This window comes from Pelophylax lessonae (assembly GCF_965119305.1).
Source record: "Pelophylax lessonae genome assembly, chromosome: 12".
Classification (NCBI taxonomy): Eukaryota; Metazoa; Chordata; class Amphibia; order Anura; family Ranidae; genus Pelophylax; species Pelophylax lessonae.
In genome coordinates, this window is record NC_138779.1 from 200251519 (window position 1) to 200268826 (window position 17308).

Sequence of the window (17308 nt, forward strand, 5' to 3'; positions counted from 1 at the left end):
CCACTGATAGGGGGGGGGGGGGGGGGACCACCAGTCCTCCTGTAGGGGGCCCAGACACACAGGGGGACCTCAACAGCACGGGGAATTGGTGTGGTCGGGCGGAGGGGCAATTACAAAAGGAAGCCATCTGCAGCAGCTGAAAGCCAGTTTGTCCCCCTCCTGCCAGCTTTCAGCAATATATAAAAAAAATATATATATGAATAATTAAACCTTGTAATAAATAATTTAAAAAAATTGTAAAATAATATAACTGTAAACATGTTTAAAATATTATATATTTTTTTTTTTTTTATTTATGTAAAAATCAAATAAAAAGGGCTAATTCAAACAGGTTTTCTGTTAGGTTTGTGTCTGCTAATAAAGATTTTAGTGTATTTTTAGTGAAAATATTGTCTTGATATATTCGGGGGGGGGGCCTTCCAGGTAGGCTGTACGGGGCCCCATGATTTCTAACAGCAGCCCTGAGGACAGATGAGGTCATGGTATCCAGGCAGACTTCTGAAGGTAAAGTTGATTTTTACATGAAGTTTCACAGCTGCTATGTAGGCATTGCTAGAGATCAGTGATAGGGGAGAGCCTGCAATAAAAAGCTTACATCATCCTCTATGCTTAGGTACTTAGGATAGCAAAAGAAATGAGGCATGGGCCAGTTTAAATGCTATGATGAGCTTGCAAGATGCAGATTCAAACAAAAAAAAAATATATATAATTTTAGGAACATTTATTTCAAAACTTTATTTTTAAACCTTTTTTAAAAAGAAATTCTGAATTAAATGAAATCTGTTTAAACAATCTTGAAATATCACTTATACATAACAAAATATATCTTCTCTTTGTACATGATTACAGAATGTACTTCTATATTGCAAAGGTATAAACAATTTTTACATTACAGAATTTGTGAATTCCCCTTTATGGAAGCCACAATTACTATAACGATGGTTCAGGAGAACCTCGCATTTGCAGTTTTGGTTTAGGCTTTGCCTTGTTTTTTAGAGAATGCCAGAGATATCTGGGCAGCTTTGTGAACCGGGTTCCACATTTGCATTGGAACTGCGATACCAATGGGTGAACCAAGCTGTGGGCTTGGAGCTGGCGATAACCGCACAGCGACTTATTGCACACGGCACAGGTAAAGGTAGTGTCACTCAGATGTTGCAGCTGGTGAAGCAAGAAGTGCAGAGAACCGATTGGAGTTCGCCCGCAATCACACTGGTGCTTCTTCAAAGTGTACGTCTTTCCAAACCCCTTAAGCCGATGCTGCTTTAATCTCCAGATCTGATGGAAGCGGATTCCACAATCGCGACATCTGTGGGGAGGTCTAGGTCTGCTTAAAAACTGTGCCGCTATTTTGGATGGCAAAATTTTGGGAGAATAGATTTTCTTTTCTGGTTCCAAATGCCTTCCAGGGATTTGTGACTTTTCTGGTTTCAGTCGCATTCCAGGGGTCTGGTACTTTGCAGGTTCCAAATGCATTCTAGCAACCTGGTTCTCTGCTGGTTCAAACTCCATTCCAGGAATCTGGTTCTCCACTGGTTCCAACTTGGTTCCAGGGATCTGGTTCTCTGCTGGTTCCAACTTGGTTCCAGAGATCTGGTTCTCTGCTGGTTCCAACTTGGTTCCAGAGATCTGGTTCTCTGCTGGTTCCAACTTGGTTCCAGAGATCTGGTTCTCTGCTGGTTCCAACTTGGTTTCTGAGATCTGGTTCTCTGCTGGTTCCAACTTGGTTTCTGAGATCTGGTTCTCTGCTGGTTCCAACTTGGTTTCTGAGATCTGGTTCTCTGCTGGTTCCAACTTGGTTCCTGAGATCTGGTTCTCTGCTGGTTCCAACTTGGTTCCAAGGATCTGGTCCTCTGCTGGTTCCAAATGCATTCCAGAGACCTCTTCAGCCACATCCTCATCTACTTCTTCAGCATTCTCGTAAGCTTCTCTTTTTCTAAACACGAGGCCCGCCTTGCTTAGCAGAATCTCATGTACTTCTTCTGTGCCTACTACAAGCTCAAGAACCGATTCTAGAACTTCAGGTAGCGTTTGTGGTTTAGTTTCCACCTGCATAGGTAGTGGAGGGCAACTAGGTTCTTCACTCTTGACAACTTGCTCACATAAAGGAAGGTTGTGTTGCTCATCTAAGCTTAGTTGCCTAACCAGCCTGCAGTAACCTTGAACATTACCATCGTCAAGGCAAATATCCGGCACCCCTGTGTTGGCGTCTACATCAAAAGTCATGTTGCCCTGATTTAAAGTGTTCTTGGTGTCAACTTCTTTCAAGAGTTCTTCATCCAGAAGAAGCCTTCTGGATTCAGCATTAAATTTGTTTCTCAACTCCTTTTCTTTTACGTGCCAACGACTATGATTGGTGTAGGCGCATAGCTTGTTGAAGACTCTTCCACATTGCTGGCAGGTGAAAACGTCCACAGAGCTAGTACATGCCCCGTCATTTTTTACTTTTTTGGTAGTGAATGATGAAACCTCTCCTGTTTCTTGTATGGCCCCTTGAGTTGGAGTAACAGTCACAGGCCCCTTCTTTTTTAAATGCCAGATGGTGTGTGCGGCATCAGCAACGGGGCTATTAAATACTTTACCACAGTATTCAAAGGTGAACGTTTGAGTTGGTTTGGCACAGTTGCCTATTTGAGGACTTGTATCAACATGGTGGGTAGTCCATGTTGAGTTGGTTTGTTGAGTTGGTTTGGCACAGTTGCCTATTTGAGGACTTGTATCAACATGGTGGGTAGTCCAATCAGATTCCTGGCCTCCTGGTGGTGGCTCTGTATTCACCATAGATGAGGTTTTTTTTCTTTGATGCCAGTGCATGTGGTTGGTAAATGAACAATGCGTATTGTAAATTTTACCGCACTCTTCACATTTGTATATGATTTTAGCTTCATGTATGGGATCGGTGGGATCGTCTGGGTTCTCATCGCTGGTTTGGAAGGACAAATGTTGATTCAAATGAGTCCATTCACTATTTATTTGATCTAGCTGGGGATGGATAGCCTCCACTTGTTTTGCTGAGTCCTGTTCCTGGTTTGCTTCGGGGAACGTTGTACTACAATCGGTACTACAATCGGTCATATCAACGACAACAATATTTTTAAGGGTAGTCCCGTTTTGGGAAGCAACATTTTCACTATTATCATTGCATGAGATATGAAACTCTTGAGTTCTTATGCTGCTTGATTCACACTCATGTTGGTCACAGGGAACTGTTTCTGGAATGACTGATCCGGATTCAGAGAACGGCTCCTGATTCCACGTTTGAGCTTCTGAGGAATCGGGCTGAGTGCTTACAACCTCTTTCTTGTATTGTCCTTGTAGGCAATGGAGCTCTTTCTGGGCTTCAGCACACATCTTTTCCAACCTATTCATGGTCTCTACATTATTGCCATTTTGCTGGGGACACCTAAAAGCCTTCTCAATGCACAAGTGGTTTTCCAGATTGTACAAACGCAAAAAATGGCGCCCACATCGCTGACATTTGTAGTGTTTCCCTAGGGGATTGATTGTCTTGTTGCACTGAGTTCTGGCATCAGAACAGTTGTACCTTCCCAAATTTGGATCTTCATAGGACAAAGTGGTTTCTGTGTATACCTCTGTGGAGTTAGGCTGTAGTTGTCCAGAGTCTGACATGACCTCAGTGCAAGAGATGCCTTGTTCTTCAAAATGAGGTGCTAACTGGAAAGCCTGTTCTTGGAGGTTTTTGCTGTAGCCATTGCTCAAAACAAAATAATGGTCCTCTCTCTGCTCTCCATTTATACAGAAAGTGCCCGGTTGTATATTTATTGTGCTGGACAATGCATTCCTATTCTTCTCCATTTGCTTATTTTCCACAACCTGGCTCCTGATTTCAGGAATACGACTAGGGATTTCCAGGGTCTTGACCACCGATGGTGTGGTATCCACATTTTGCTGGTCTAAGCTCTCGTCGTCGCTGCTTGAGTCATCAAAGTAATGGAGGTGCTGCCACAGAGGTAAGTCCCGTTTGTTCTCCTGGAGGAAAAAGAAGAGCTGTCAGTTACAGAATAGAAAGCACAATATGATTGTAAAACATGGAAATCCGATGCACGTTGTTGAAAAGGTTTTTTTCATATTATATGGGGGTTTCGGGGGCTGGGGCTATGTGTGTGTGTGTGTTGTCTGTCACTTTGGGGGGGGGGGGGGGCTGGGGTGATGCGTTTGTGCTCCTTATCACCTCCGGGGGGGGGGGGGGACGCTGGGGTTTGTGTGTGTGTGCAGCCTGTTACCTTCCTTGTGAGAGTGCCGCCTGTTACCTTGGGGCAAGGGGGTGCTTGGTGCAGCCTGTCATCTGTAATGGGGTGGTGTGTGTGTGCTGCTAGTCACATTTTGGGGTGGGGGTGGGGGTGGAGGCTGGGGCTGTGTGTGTGCGCAACCTGTCAAATTTTGGAGAGAAGAGCCGCTCAGGTGAGGCGGAATATGCCGGTGCAGGTCAGATCCGCCATCCAGAACTGTAATCAAACCAAAAGAAGAAGTTGGACCGCACTCGGAAAAGATGAAATCAATTAAATCTTTTATTCCTCAGACAAATCCATACAATCTTTTATTCTTCATAGACAAATCCATACAGACAGTGCATCCAGAGACATGCCAGGTTGACGCGTTTCACGATACAGAGGATCGCTTACTCATAACCACACAGGTGTGGTTATAAGTAAGCGATCCTCTATCGTGAAACGCGTCAACCTGTTATATCTCTGGATGCACTGTCTGTATGGATTTGTCTATGAGGAATAAAAGATTTAATCTTTTCCGAGTGCGGTCCAACTTCTTTTGGTTTGTGTGCAACCTGTCACCTTTCTTGTGAGTGCTACCTTGGGAGGGGGGGGGGGTGCTTGGTGCAGCCTGTCATCTCCTGGTGGTGAGCAGCTTGTCACCTGGAGGACGGGGGGGTTGCCGCAACCGGTCACCTCCAGGGAGATGGGGGTGTGTGCAGCCTGTCACCTCTTGGCAGGCAAGGCTTCTTCTCCCCCTTCCTCTCTGTAGGTAAGGTCACTGGAAGAGAAAGGAGCAGTGGTGCTGGGATAAAGGGAGCTGGCGCCCTCTGGTGGTGGGTAGGTGGCAGTGCAGGTTATGCTGGCTCACTCACCTGCTGCCTACCAATCTACACATGGCCTGGCCCCCAACAAGCCACGGAGTGGCACCGGTCCGCGACCCGGGGATTAGGGACCCCTGTGTAAGACCATTGTGCCTTTCCAAATTTGTGTCAGCAGTTTGGTGAATGCCCTTTTCTGTTACATCATGAGTGCACAAAGCCAGCTGCATAAAATCATGCTTTGATGAGTTTGGGGTGGAGGAACTCGAATGGCCTGCAAAGAGTCCAGACCTCAACCCTACTGAACACCATTGGAATAAAGTAGAATTTCAATTGCAAGCCAAGTCTACATCAAAACCTGAACCTCATATATGCGCTTTTCAACTAATTCTAAAATCTTGTGGAAAGCTTTATTTCTTTCATTTCAATAGTTTTTTATTAAATTTTCAAGAAAAAGAACAAATAACAAATACGTTATACAGGTACACCAGTTGAAATCCGCAACAATCACAATGAACAATGTATACCCAATTCAGCCATCAGACAGCGCCAACCTATTACTTGGGATAGGGCCTCCCGCTAGTCGGCCCCCCAGCCAAACAATTCCGTGCAGCGCCAACGGGGAACCCACCCCGGACCACCCCCATCGGGAACAACACTGTGATCCAGCGCGGGCCCCCCCCCAGCCCCCCCGGGGGCCAGGCGCCAACCCACGGGACGCCCACCCACTGCCCCCACGTAGCGTGTGGGCATTGAATGTGGTAGTTACAATTAACTCTGACAGCATTTCAACCCTTGTACAGTCGAGAAGCATAGATCCTTAATACATAAGACTATCAACTGGACAGTCTAAAACTTTAACCTCACATGCAAGTACATGTCATCATTCAAAAGTATAAGCATTACATTATAACAAAACACCTAGAGACAAGGCTGCCCCTATCCCGGGTATTTCGATGACCAACAACTCCACATCTGTTCAAATTGCGTGCACTGTCCATTAACATTAGCAAAGAATCTTTCATATGAATAATGGGAACGAACTCTATTAATTACCCCCAACACTTGAGGTTTATTTTCCGATCTCCAAGCCGCAGTAATAGTTAACCTGGCTGCGGTGAGGATATGGGTAACGATAGCTCGGTGTAAGGGAGGCACTTTTTGGATGCCTAGGTTCAATAGAGCCAAGGCCGGGGACATTGGCATCAGCTCCCCGGTCACCGACCTAAGTAGAGCGAACACCGCCGCCCAATAGCCTGTGAGACACCGACATTGCCATAGAAGATGAAATAGCGTTCCCTGTCCCCCACACCCCCGCCAGCAGGCCGTGGAAGCGTCACCAAACATTCTGCCCAGGCGCACCGGGGTCAGATAGCTGCGGTGGTGGATTTTGAGAGCCACCTCCCAGTGAGTAGTACAATGTGTCAATGAATATCCGGAGCGAGTGGCCAGCCGCCATTCACGCTCCGTATATTCCTCCCCTAGGTCTTTTTCCCATGTTAATTCGTTAGAGGACTTGCTGTACCTAGTATGGTGTTGCAGTGCCTTGTAGAACCACGAAAGTCCCCTTGGTTTGCTGTAGTGGTTTGAGAAATAGTCCCAGATATCAGAAGGTACCTCCACTAAGGGATTAGGGTGTTTAATATGGTAGTGATATAGCTGGGCCCCAAAAAAAGAGGGATTATTAACAGGATGGTTGCGTATTTCCCGGTATGAGGATGACCTAGACCATTCCCCAAGAGGTATTTTCAGTGAAGGTATAAGATATTCATAGGAGTCTAGCTTCAGTTCCAGTTTAGTTTTAGGGATCCCTGTCAAGGATTGTGCCACTTTCCAGGCTCGTAACGTCGCCTGCAAAGAGGATATCCTGGGGATGCAGATTGCACTGTCAGATACAAAGGCCAGAAGCAAGGCCGGGAGTTCCCTTTGCGCCACTATTGCCTTTTCTAAAAGCACCCATAATTTATCTGAGGTGGGGTCAAACCAAGCTTTCGCTTGATCTAATAGGGCGGCCGCGTAATAAGTTTTGAGGCGCGGGAAGCCGACGCCTCCCACAGATCTAGATTTAATCAGTATAGAGTACGGGATCTTCGGTACCTTACCCCCCCACAGGAATCTCCGAAATTCCTTGTCCATATTATTGAAGAATGCCTCCGGGATTACCACCGGGAGTGTCCTAAAATAATAAAGAATCTTCGGTAGCACCAGCATCTTGAGTGCAGATATGCGTCCCAACCATGATAGTTCATAGGAGGCGATATGTGCTAGGTCGTCCCGAACGATGGACTGCAATTTGGTGAAATTAGTATGATATGTTTGAGATGTCGGCGCCACCAAAGATATACCTAAGTACGGAACCGATTTAGTGGTCCATTGAAAAGGGTGCTTGCTCTTAAGGCTTTGCAGCTCTCTAGCAGACAAAGAAATCGGCAAGCACATGGACTTTGTTACGTTAAGCTTATAGTAGGAAATGGCTCCAAAAGCTTCCAGTTGGCACTGCAAATGGTGGAGGGACCGTGTTGGGGAAGTCAGGGTAAGTATCACATCATCCGCAAATAGCCCGATTTTGTGATCTCTTCCCCCTACTCCAATACCCGAGATATTGGGATCACTCCTAATGGCCTCCGCCAGGGGCTCCATAACCAAGGAAAAAATAAGTGGTGACAGGGGGCACCCCTGGCGCGTTCCATTGGTAATCACAAAGCTGTCAGACATGGCACCGGATGTAAACACCCTGGCCGAGGGTTTAGTATATAGGGCAGAGATAGCAGAAAACATAGGTCCCTGAAACCCAAATTTGGTCAATATCGCTTTTAGGTACCCCCAGTGAACCCTATCAAACGCTTTTTCTGCGTCTAACGTCAGGAACACCGAGGGCACCTTCCTGTTTTCAGCCATTTGCAAGAGATCCAACATTCTCCTAGTGCCGTCCGGCGCCTGTCTACCTTTCACGAATCCCACCTGATCCGCTTTGATCAGGCAGGGAGTTACCTCGGCCAGGCGCACAGCTAGGATTTTTGCATATAGCTTAAGATCCGAATTTAGAAGAGAAATGGGACGGAAATTTTGGGGCACATCAGGCGTTTTGCCTGGCTTCGGAAGCGCAACAATCACTGCTTGTAACATTTCCTCTGGGAAGGAGGCACGCTGGGCAGCCGCATTAAACACTTTACAAAGATATGGGGACAAGGTTTGTTGGAATGCCTTGTAGTATTCAGCCGAAAAGCCGTCCGCTCCTGGAGATTTGTTAGGTGGTAGGGACGAGATAGCCTTTTGAACTTCCGCCTCTGTTATAGGGGAATTCATTACCTGCCGCATCTGATCCGTTATAGTGGGAAGATGCAAGGAGTCTAAGAAGGACTTAATAAGGGGTTCTGAAGGTTGAGGGGTCTTTGCATCATCCTTAAGGTTGTAGAGTGCCTTATAGTAACTAGAAAAGGCGTTGGCTATAGCAGTGGGGTGGCGTACTAGGATATCAGTTGTGGGCTCTTTGATAGAGGGCAATTTAGTTTTTTGGTGCCTCCGTCTCAGGAAATTAGCTAACATTTTGCCCGATTTGTTACCCTGAGAATAGTATCGTGCTTTAGATAAGAACAAGAGATGCTGATGTTCTTCTAGAAGTTTAAGACGGACAAGTTTTCTGCACTCAGTAAGCTCCTCCAATTTAAGTGGGGTAGAGTCTGCTTTATGAGCGATCTCAAGGGATCTGAGCTTCCCCATCAGGGAATCCAACTCCCGAGCCCTCGCCCTTTTTACTCTAGAGGCCTGTTGGAGAAGAATCCCCCTGGAAACCGCCTTGTGTGCGCACCATAGTGTGAATATGTCCACCTCCGGAGTGTCATTATCCTCAAAATATTCCCGAATCCGACCACCCATCCGCTCCCGATGGCCCGCGTCCCGGAGCAGAGACACATTGTTGCGCCACAGTTGGACCGGGGTAGTCATATGGGGCTCCGAGAGCACCAACGAGACCGGAGCGTGGTCAGACCAGGACATAGTGTGGATGTTAGACTTCTCAACCGCTCTTAGGAATTGTAGGTCAGCCACAAATAGATCTATTCTCGAGTACGATCCATGAGGGGCTGAGTAGTACGTGAAGTCCTTTTCCGTAGGGTTCAAACAACGCCAGACATCATATAAGTCAGAGGTGTGCAAAAACTTTTGTAGAGTAGCCCTCGCACGCCCCTGAGTGGGAGAACAATCCAACCCTTTATCTGCAATACAATTAAAATCCCCACAGTACAGTGTGAGACCCTTTTTCACACGATCCACTTTTCTCCTCAGCGCCCGTAAGAATCGCAATTGCCCCTGATTAGGAGCATAAAGGTTAACAATTGTGTAGGTGATATTATTAATGCCACAGACTAGGATAAGGTACCGACCTGCCTCGTCGGCCAACGAGTCGTGTAAAGTGAAGGAAACAGAATTTTTAATAGCAGTAAGTACACCCTTCTTTTTAGTAGCACCCGAAGAGGAGAAAATGTGGGGGTAGGACCTGTCAGAGCACCGAGGAGGATTGGACCGTGCGAAGTGGGTCTCTTGGACACAAACTACATCTCCATGTAAAGCGCGAGCCTCCCGCCAGAGAGACCTGCGCTTGAAAGGACTGTTAAGGCCGTGTGCGTTAATAGAAACTATCTTAATAACCATTTAAAGAGAAAAGGCATAAAGATAATGAAACTTTGCAGTTATCAGACTTAATTCGCTACAAGCAGGGTCTTCATAGGTCAAGCAGCGTCCTCCATATCGAGCTAGGAAAAAGGACAGACAGTGCGGACAGTACCTGTAGAGAGTGTACAAGGACACAGTCCCCCATGTGTGCTGCTGGTGTTGAGCGCATGCAATGTAAAAGTTCTTGGTCATCAGGGTAGTAGTTTCCAGTTCTTCGTAGACAATGGTGAGGTCAAAAAAATGAACTATAAAACAAAATGAAACACAAAAAGCACAAAAAACAAGTAAACAAGAGTTCGGAGTAAACCCCGTCATGCGATAAGATCGCAGACACTGGTCAGGGGGGAGTCAGCTCCGAGCACCCGGTCACTCCTGGACCCCGACTCATCCAGGTAGGAGGTAACTTCAACTGCTCAGAGTGGAAACATCAAGAGGAAACTATAAAGGCAAAGGAAAAAAAAAAAAAAAAAAAAGCGACTTGAAGAAGGTGCAAAAGGAATCCGCTGTGGATCCATGGTACTAGTATCCCGGGAACTTCTCCAGCAGCTCGGGCTCAGCTGTTGACTTTACGCCATTCCGGTTCTAGACGGGTAGGTTCTGCACGAGGAGAGGTCTCCTGCGGGTCCGGGAGAAAACCCTATTTTTTAGTGAGGGCAAATCCTTCCTCCACCGATCGGATGACGTGTGTACGGCCCTCTCTAATGATAAGTAGCTTGGTGGGGAACCCCCAGGAGTATTGCACCTGGTTGTTTCTAAGCAGCTTGGTCAATGGGATAAGCTTCTTCCGAGCGGCCATAGTAAATTGCGATAGGTCCGCATATACCGAGATACCGTGGTAGGGATCAGGCAGTGGGGTGGTTTTCCTCGCAAACCTCATAAGGTCATCCTTCACGTGGAAGAAGTGGATGCGCGCAATGACATCCCTTGGAACTTTGTCCGGTAAATGCTGTGGTTTTGGTAAGCGATGGGCCCGGTCCACCACCACTTCAGTGATCGGGGTGTCCGGCAGTAGGGCTAGCAGCATAGCCTGCACATAGGCTCTTAGTTCTGGGGGGGTGACCGACTCGGGAACCCCCCGCAACTTCACATTATTGCGGCGGGCCCTGTCCTCCAGGTCCGCCATCTTGCTTCTCAGGGCATCTAGGTCATCCCCCCGGGCATTATAATCGTCCACTAGCTCGTTGTGGGCAGTAGAGAATTCCTCCATTTTCCCTTCAATATGATCCACCCGGCCTCCAAGTTCTACTACGTCAGTCTTTATGCCATTAACACACGCCACTATCTCCCTGTGAAACGCTCCATTAATGGACATCAGCATGTCCTTCATAGTGACATCTGTGAGTGGCTGCCCAGTAGTAGGAAAATCCCGTATATTAGCGTAGAATTCAAGTGTGCTATCCAGGGATCCATTGCCTTCCCTACTGTCGCCCGCACATCGGTGTGCCTCCGACCGTTTGGTCGCATGTTTTTGCGGGCTGTGGGATGGGGAGCCCCCTTGGGATGACCTGCTGCTGGCCGATGGAGAGAGCAAGCCCGGGTCCCTCCCGCTATTGTGCCGCGATCCGGCCGAGGCTCCGGCCTGCAGCAAGGCCCCGGCGCCATTTTGGGACCTGGGTGTACTTGTAGAGGAGAAAAAGTCCGTTAACTTACGGGGCCCCCCGCGATCCTTTCGCTTCCGCATCTTGCTCCTCAGGGTTCCCGGTTTCACGAGGGTGTAAGGAGAGCCGGAGTCGCTGCCCTACGTCGCTTTAGGTGTTGCGGAGAGACCGGGAGTATCGGAGCTCAAACCTCACGCGGCCATCTCCTTCGGCTGCCGGCCACGCCCCCCAGCTTTATTTCTTTCTATTCAAGTACTTTTTATTAAAGTTTGAAGAAAACATACAAGACATTAACTAAAACACAAATCTAAACAGGAATCAAAGCAATGAATAAACGTCAACTCAAAGCAATCAAACAATTAGACTACATTCACACCTCGGCGTTTTGAATCGCTGGCAGATTTGGAACGATTCTGCCCAGGATTTCAAAGTGCCAGGGTGTGAATGACAAATTGCAGAACGCACATTCGAGATGCCAGTTATTTAAAATGCATCTAAAATTGCGGTGTGGTTGTGGCGCGATAAATCGTGCCAACCCACATCGCGTCAAGCTTGTTGCCCCAAAAAAGTTCAGGAGCTACTTTTGGGCAACATGCTTCACGTAATACGGGTTGACACGATTGCAGCGCGACAATCACGACAGAACTGCACCACGATCTTAGGTGGCATTTAAATAAATGGCATCTCAAACGTGCGTTCTGCGATTTGTCATTGAAATTGCGGGCAGGTGTTCATGCAATATTTGAAGCAGCAACAACACACTTATTGTGTCTTGTGAAATAATGATTAAAGTGGAAGTAAACCCCCCCCCCCTATCGTTTTCAGACAAGCAAGCTGCCATCTTGGCCTTTGTTTAACCACTTCAGCCCCGGAAGGTTTTACCCCCTTGATGACCAGGCCATTTTTTGCGATTTGGGACTGCGTTACTTTAATTAACAATTGCGCGGTCGTGTGACGCTGTACCTAAATAGAATTAAAGCAGAGTTCCAACCCCCCCCCCCCACTCCAAAAATTAAAAGTCAGCAGCACACATGCTGTAGCTGCTGACTTTTATTATTAGGACTCTTACCTGTCCTGGAGTCCAGTGATGTCAGCACCGCAGCCGATGTTTCCATCGGCTGTCGGGTGCTGCTGCCGCCGCAATTGCTGATAAGGGAACTCGGCAGTGAAGTCTTGCAGCTCCACGGGCGGGTCCCTACTGCACAAGTGCGCTGCACATTCTCCAATATCTTGTCTCCATCTCTCTCCACAACCCAGATGTGCCTTAGAAGAAGCAGCCAAAAGAGTGGAGGCTTTGTTTCCATAGCAACAAGCCCATTTAGGTTTGGTACTCAGGTGTCAATATACGCTTGGCCATATAGCCATACGCCATTCCATAGCAATATTATGATTTCTGTAAACGGAATTCCCAGGAAAGCAATGTTCCTGCGTTTTCAACCTCTCATGCGAGCTTTCAATGGAGGCTACAAGTGGCCAATTTAACAGATACAGGCATACCCCACTTTTAAAGCGGAGTTCCACCCAAAAGTGGAACTTCCGTTTTAGGTAGTAATAACCCCCTGACATGCCACATTTGGCATGTCTTTCTGGGAGGGGGGGGGGGGGGGGAGCGGGTACCTAGTTTTGACAGGTACCCGCTCCCACTTCCGCTCGGAGCGCCGCGGCGCCCTGAACGGAAGTTCTCCTCTCCCCCTCCCTCCCTGCAATCTTCTGGGACACGTCAGAGGTCCCAGAAGATTGCCGGCCAATGGAGACGCACAGCGCAATTCGCACATGCGCAGTGCGTACCCGGCTGTGAAGCCGCAAACTGTCACAGCCAGGTGCCCATACCAGTGATGCCGGCGCCGCCGAGACATGAGGGAAGAGGATCGAGGCTTGCTTTAAAGGCAATAATGATTAGGGATGCACCGATTCGATATTCGGATATCGGCCCCGATACGGGCAAAATAGCTGGATCGGGGAAATCGGTAAAATTAACAGACCCACGGGCGATCCGGTTTTGCTCTTTATAGCTGGTGAGGGAGCAGAGAACAGCTGTCAAAGAAAAAAAAAAAAAAAAGAGCCTCCTACAAATGCCTTTCAACTCTCCCAGTTAAGTAAACACAATGATTACAATGTATCTTTTCGTTCCGTCTGCTGGAGGAGGGAAGTTTAACCTCTTAAAGACTAAACCCATGACATTTTAGATTTTGAATGCACAATGTTATAAGGTATCTGCCGATACAGATCCGGAAGTATTATTTTGTTATAAGCTCACAAAACAGTACTTCCTGGTCGGACTCGGGATCGGCGATTTCACATAGCAAAAGATCGGTATCGGGACCAAAAAAGTCTGATCGGTGCATCCCTAATAATGATACACTTTGAAAGCGTAAGTGGCTATTACCTACCAGTTTTATTGAGGTGTGATCATCTAAAGCTAAGGAGCCATCGTTGAGTTCCACCTCAGCACCAACCTCCATGCCATGAAAGAGATCCATGGTAAGAAGTTACTGGGTCGCAGTACCCTGTCAGGAGACACAAGCCAAAACAGATATTGGGTCAACAAAAGTTGCTTCCAATTTTAATTGCATGCTATCTTTAATTTTCAGGCCAACTACACATTTGATCCTGCTGCTCGATCGTATTTATTAGAAATCCATAAGAACCAAATTGGATCTTTGAGCAAGTGGTAACGGGAGAACGGCTTCATGAAAAGACTTGCACCCTTGGTGAAGACCAGGGATCTCAAAACTACGCCCCTTCAGCTGTTGAGGAGCTACACGTCCCATGAGGCATTGTAAAACTCCGACATTCACAGACATGACCAGGCATGATAGGAATTGTAGTTCCTGAACAAATGGAGGGCCATTGGCACTTTTCCACTGCAAGTACCGGCTCGGCTCTACTCGGCCCGGTTTGCTTTTCCACTGCTGGTACCGCATGGTACGGTGTTGGAACGGTTCGGTACGGTATGGTTTGCTTTTCCACTAAAGTAGTACTAAAGTTAAGTGGGTGGGATAACAATGGGGTGGGTGGGATTCTCTGACCAATCAGTAGCTAGTAGTGACTGCATGCAAAGGATTGTGGGATATGGTACCGGGTATGGTACCTCTTGGAACCACAATCGAGGTGGTACTGTTTTTAAGAGCCGTACCATTCGGTTCCATGCAGTGGAAAAGCGCTGCCGTACCGTACCGAACCGTTCCTACACCGTACCGAACCGTTCCTTCACCGTACCATGCTGTATCAGCAGTGGAAAAGCACAAAAGCGAGCCGAACCGTTCGGTTTCATGCAGTGGAAAAGCGCCAATAGTTTGGAGACCCCTGGTGTAGACCATGGGTCGTGCTTGCACCCCTACAGGACAACGGTAGATATGGTATCCTAGAGATATATGCTCTTACCTTATTCTTCTATCACACACCTCTGATAAAGTCTCAGTAATACCCACTTGCTGCCCGCGCACTGTAGCTTTACTGCTACAGGGCGGGCCGGCTGCGCAGAATTTATATATATATATATATATATATATATATATATATATATATATATATACATACATACACACACACACATATACATACATACATATATATATATACACACACACACACACATACATATACATATATATATATATATATATATATATATATACACACACACACATATACATACATATATATATATATATATATATATATATATATATATATATATATATATATATATATATATATATATACACATATACACACACACACGTGATCCTGCTTTTCCAGGTAGGGGGCGCTTGTGCGCGTAGATGCCGATCACTGGATTTCGTCCAATGTTTCCCGACTGGGACCCGTGGAGCGAGTGACAGGAGAGAGATCTGTGTATGTAAACAACACAGCTCTCTCTCCTGACAGTGGGGATGTTTTGGTTCTCGTCTCCCTGCACAAAAAAAAAAATTGTATACATTTTATATATATATATATATATATATATATATATATATTCATTCCCCTTGTTTTCTATAATAAATTTCTATGATCGTCAGCCCCATCTAGTGGCCAAAATGCGGTATGATTTCTCATAGAGATCTCAAAATATTATACTGTATTTTGGCCACTAGATGGCGATGAGGGGCACAGGAATTAATCTATTAGAGAAAACACTGAGAAAATTCGTGCAACCTGCACAAATGTGTGTGTGACATTCATCCAGTGAATGTTTTATAAATAGCCCCCTCAGCCTTCAGTCATGGTATTTTATTTAGCCAGTTACCAAATTCCATGCTGTACGAAAATCACCACCCACATTCGTCTGGTAGGCATTCTGGGTCTTGTAGTTCTACAAAAGCAGAAGCCACAGACTGTACACTATATTGCAAAGGCTGCATGCATAGCACCACTCACCTACGTCTGGTGAGCATGCTGGGACTTGTAGTTCTACAAAAGCAGAAGCCACAGACTACACTATTCTGCAAAGGCTGCATGCATAGCACCACCCACCTACGTCTTGTGAGCATGCTGGGACTTGTAGTTCTACAAAAGCAGAAGCCACAGACTGTACACTATATTGCAAAGGCTGCATGCAAAGCACCACCCACCTATGTCTGGTTGGCATGCTGGGACTTGTAGTTCTACAACAGCAGAAGCCACAGACTGTACACTATATTGCAAAGACTGCATGCAAAGCACCAGCAGCTCTGACAGGCACGCTGGGGCTTGTAGTTCTACAAAAGCGGACGCCTCAGGTGTTTGTATTTCTTCTTTTTCAATGTCTTAGGTTATGATAAAACTACAGAGGCGGTGGGAGATTTCCAATGCATGGGGGACAAGTAGCCGGTGACATTTGTAGGGACAGGAGCTGGGCTGTCCCTGGAAATCACAGGTGGTCACATCTAGTGATCCTCCTCTATACTGGATTGCAGGGAAGCATGCAACACTGCAGACCATTCCAAAAACATATGACACCCCCCAAATTATCAATCAGAAAATCAATGCACCCCCCAAACCCCCACCTCTCCCTAAGGACCACTTACCACCAACCCAACGCCTGCAGCCAGGAAGTAGGAGATTGCAAACACAACCTGGAAACACTCTGCAGAGCATGCTGGGTGGAGGTGTAGTCCCAGAACTACATTACCCATCATGCACCAGGGACAGCAGGGGAGGGCTGTGCAGAGGCATCTGGTAACTCTTTCACTGCTGGGCTGGCTTTATCTTCTTCCTTAGACAGTTCACATCCATCGAACGGTCCTAGAAATAAAATAAAACAAATCAGCAGATTTTTTTTTACATTTTACAATTAAAAAAAATAAATGAAAAAAATTAATTTTTTTCAATAAAAGTTGTTATGGATAAAAAAATAAATGAAAAAAAAAAAAATAAATGAAAAAAAAATGAATTTTTTTCAATAAAAGTTGTTATGGATAAAATAAATAAATAAAAAAAAATAATAAATGAAAAAAAAATGAATTTTTTTCAATAAAAGTTGTTATGGATAAAAAAAATTAAAAAAAATAAATGAAAAAAAAATGAATTTTTTTCAATAAAAGTTGTTATGGATAAAAAAATAAATGAAAAAAAAATAAATGAAAAAAAAATGATTTATTTTCAATAAAAGTTGTTATGGATAAAAAAATAAATTAAAAAAATAAATGAAAAAAAAATGATTTTTTTTTCAATAAAAGTTGTTATTATTGATAAAAAAATAAATAAAAAAATTAATTAAAAAAAATAAATGAATTTTTTTCAATAAAAGTTGTTATGGATAAAAAAATAAATAAAAAAAAAATGAAAAAAAAATGATTTTTTTCAATAAAAGTTGTTATGGATAAAAAAATAAATAAAAAAATAAATAAAAAAAATGAATTTTTTCAATAAAAGTTGTTATGGATAAATAAATAAATGAAAAAAAATAAATTAAAAGAAAATGAATTTTTTTCAATAAAAGTTGTTATGGATAAAAAAATAAATAAAAAAAAAATAAATGAAAAAAAAAAGATTTTTTTCAATAAAA

The 17308-nt window shown here is 45.2% G+C and overlaps 2 protein-coding genes across 2 annotated transcripts in view; one reads left to right on the plus strand and one right to left on the minus strand.

Moving 5' to 3' along the window:
- SMG9 (SMG9 nonsense mediated mRNA decay factor) overlaps nucleotides 1-17308 on the plus strand; it is a 91005-nt gene that overhangs the window by 40144 nt on the left and 33553 nt on the right. The gene's annotated exons all lie outside the window — the stretch shown is intronic.
- LOC309568973 (uncharacterized protein) lies at nucleotides 709-13828 on the minus strand. The gene is made up of 2 exons (XM_082274737.1): nucleotides 13710-13828; nucleotides 709-3990 (listed from the first exon to the last, which is right to left on the minus strand). Exons 1-2 carry the CDS (start codon nucleotides 13797-13799, stop codon nucleotides 931-933), a joined length of 3150 nt encoding a protein of 1049 aa, XP_082130863.1. The 5' UTR covers nucleotides 13800-13828; the 3' UTR covers nucleotides 709-930.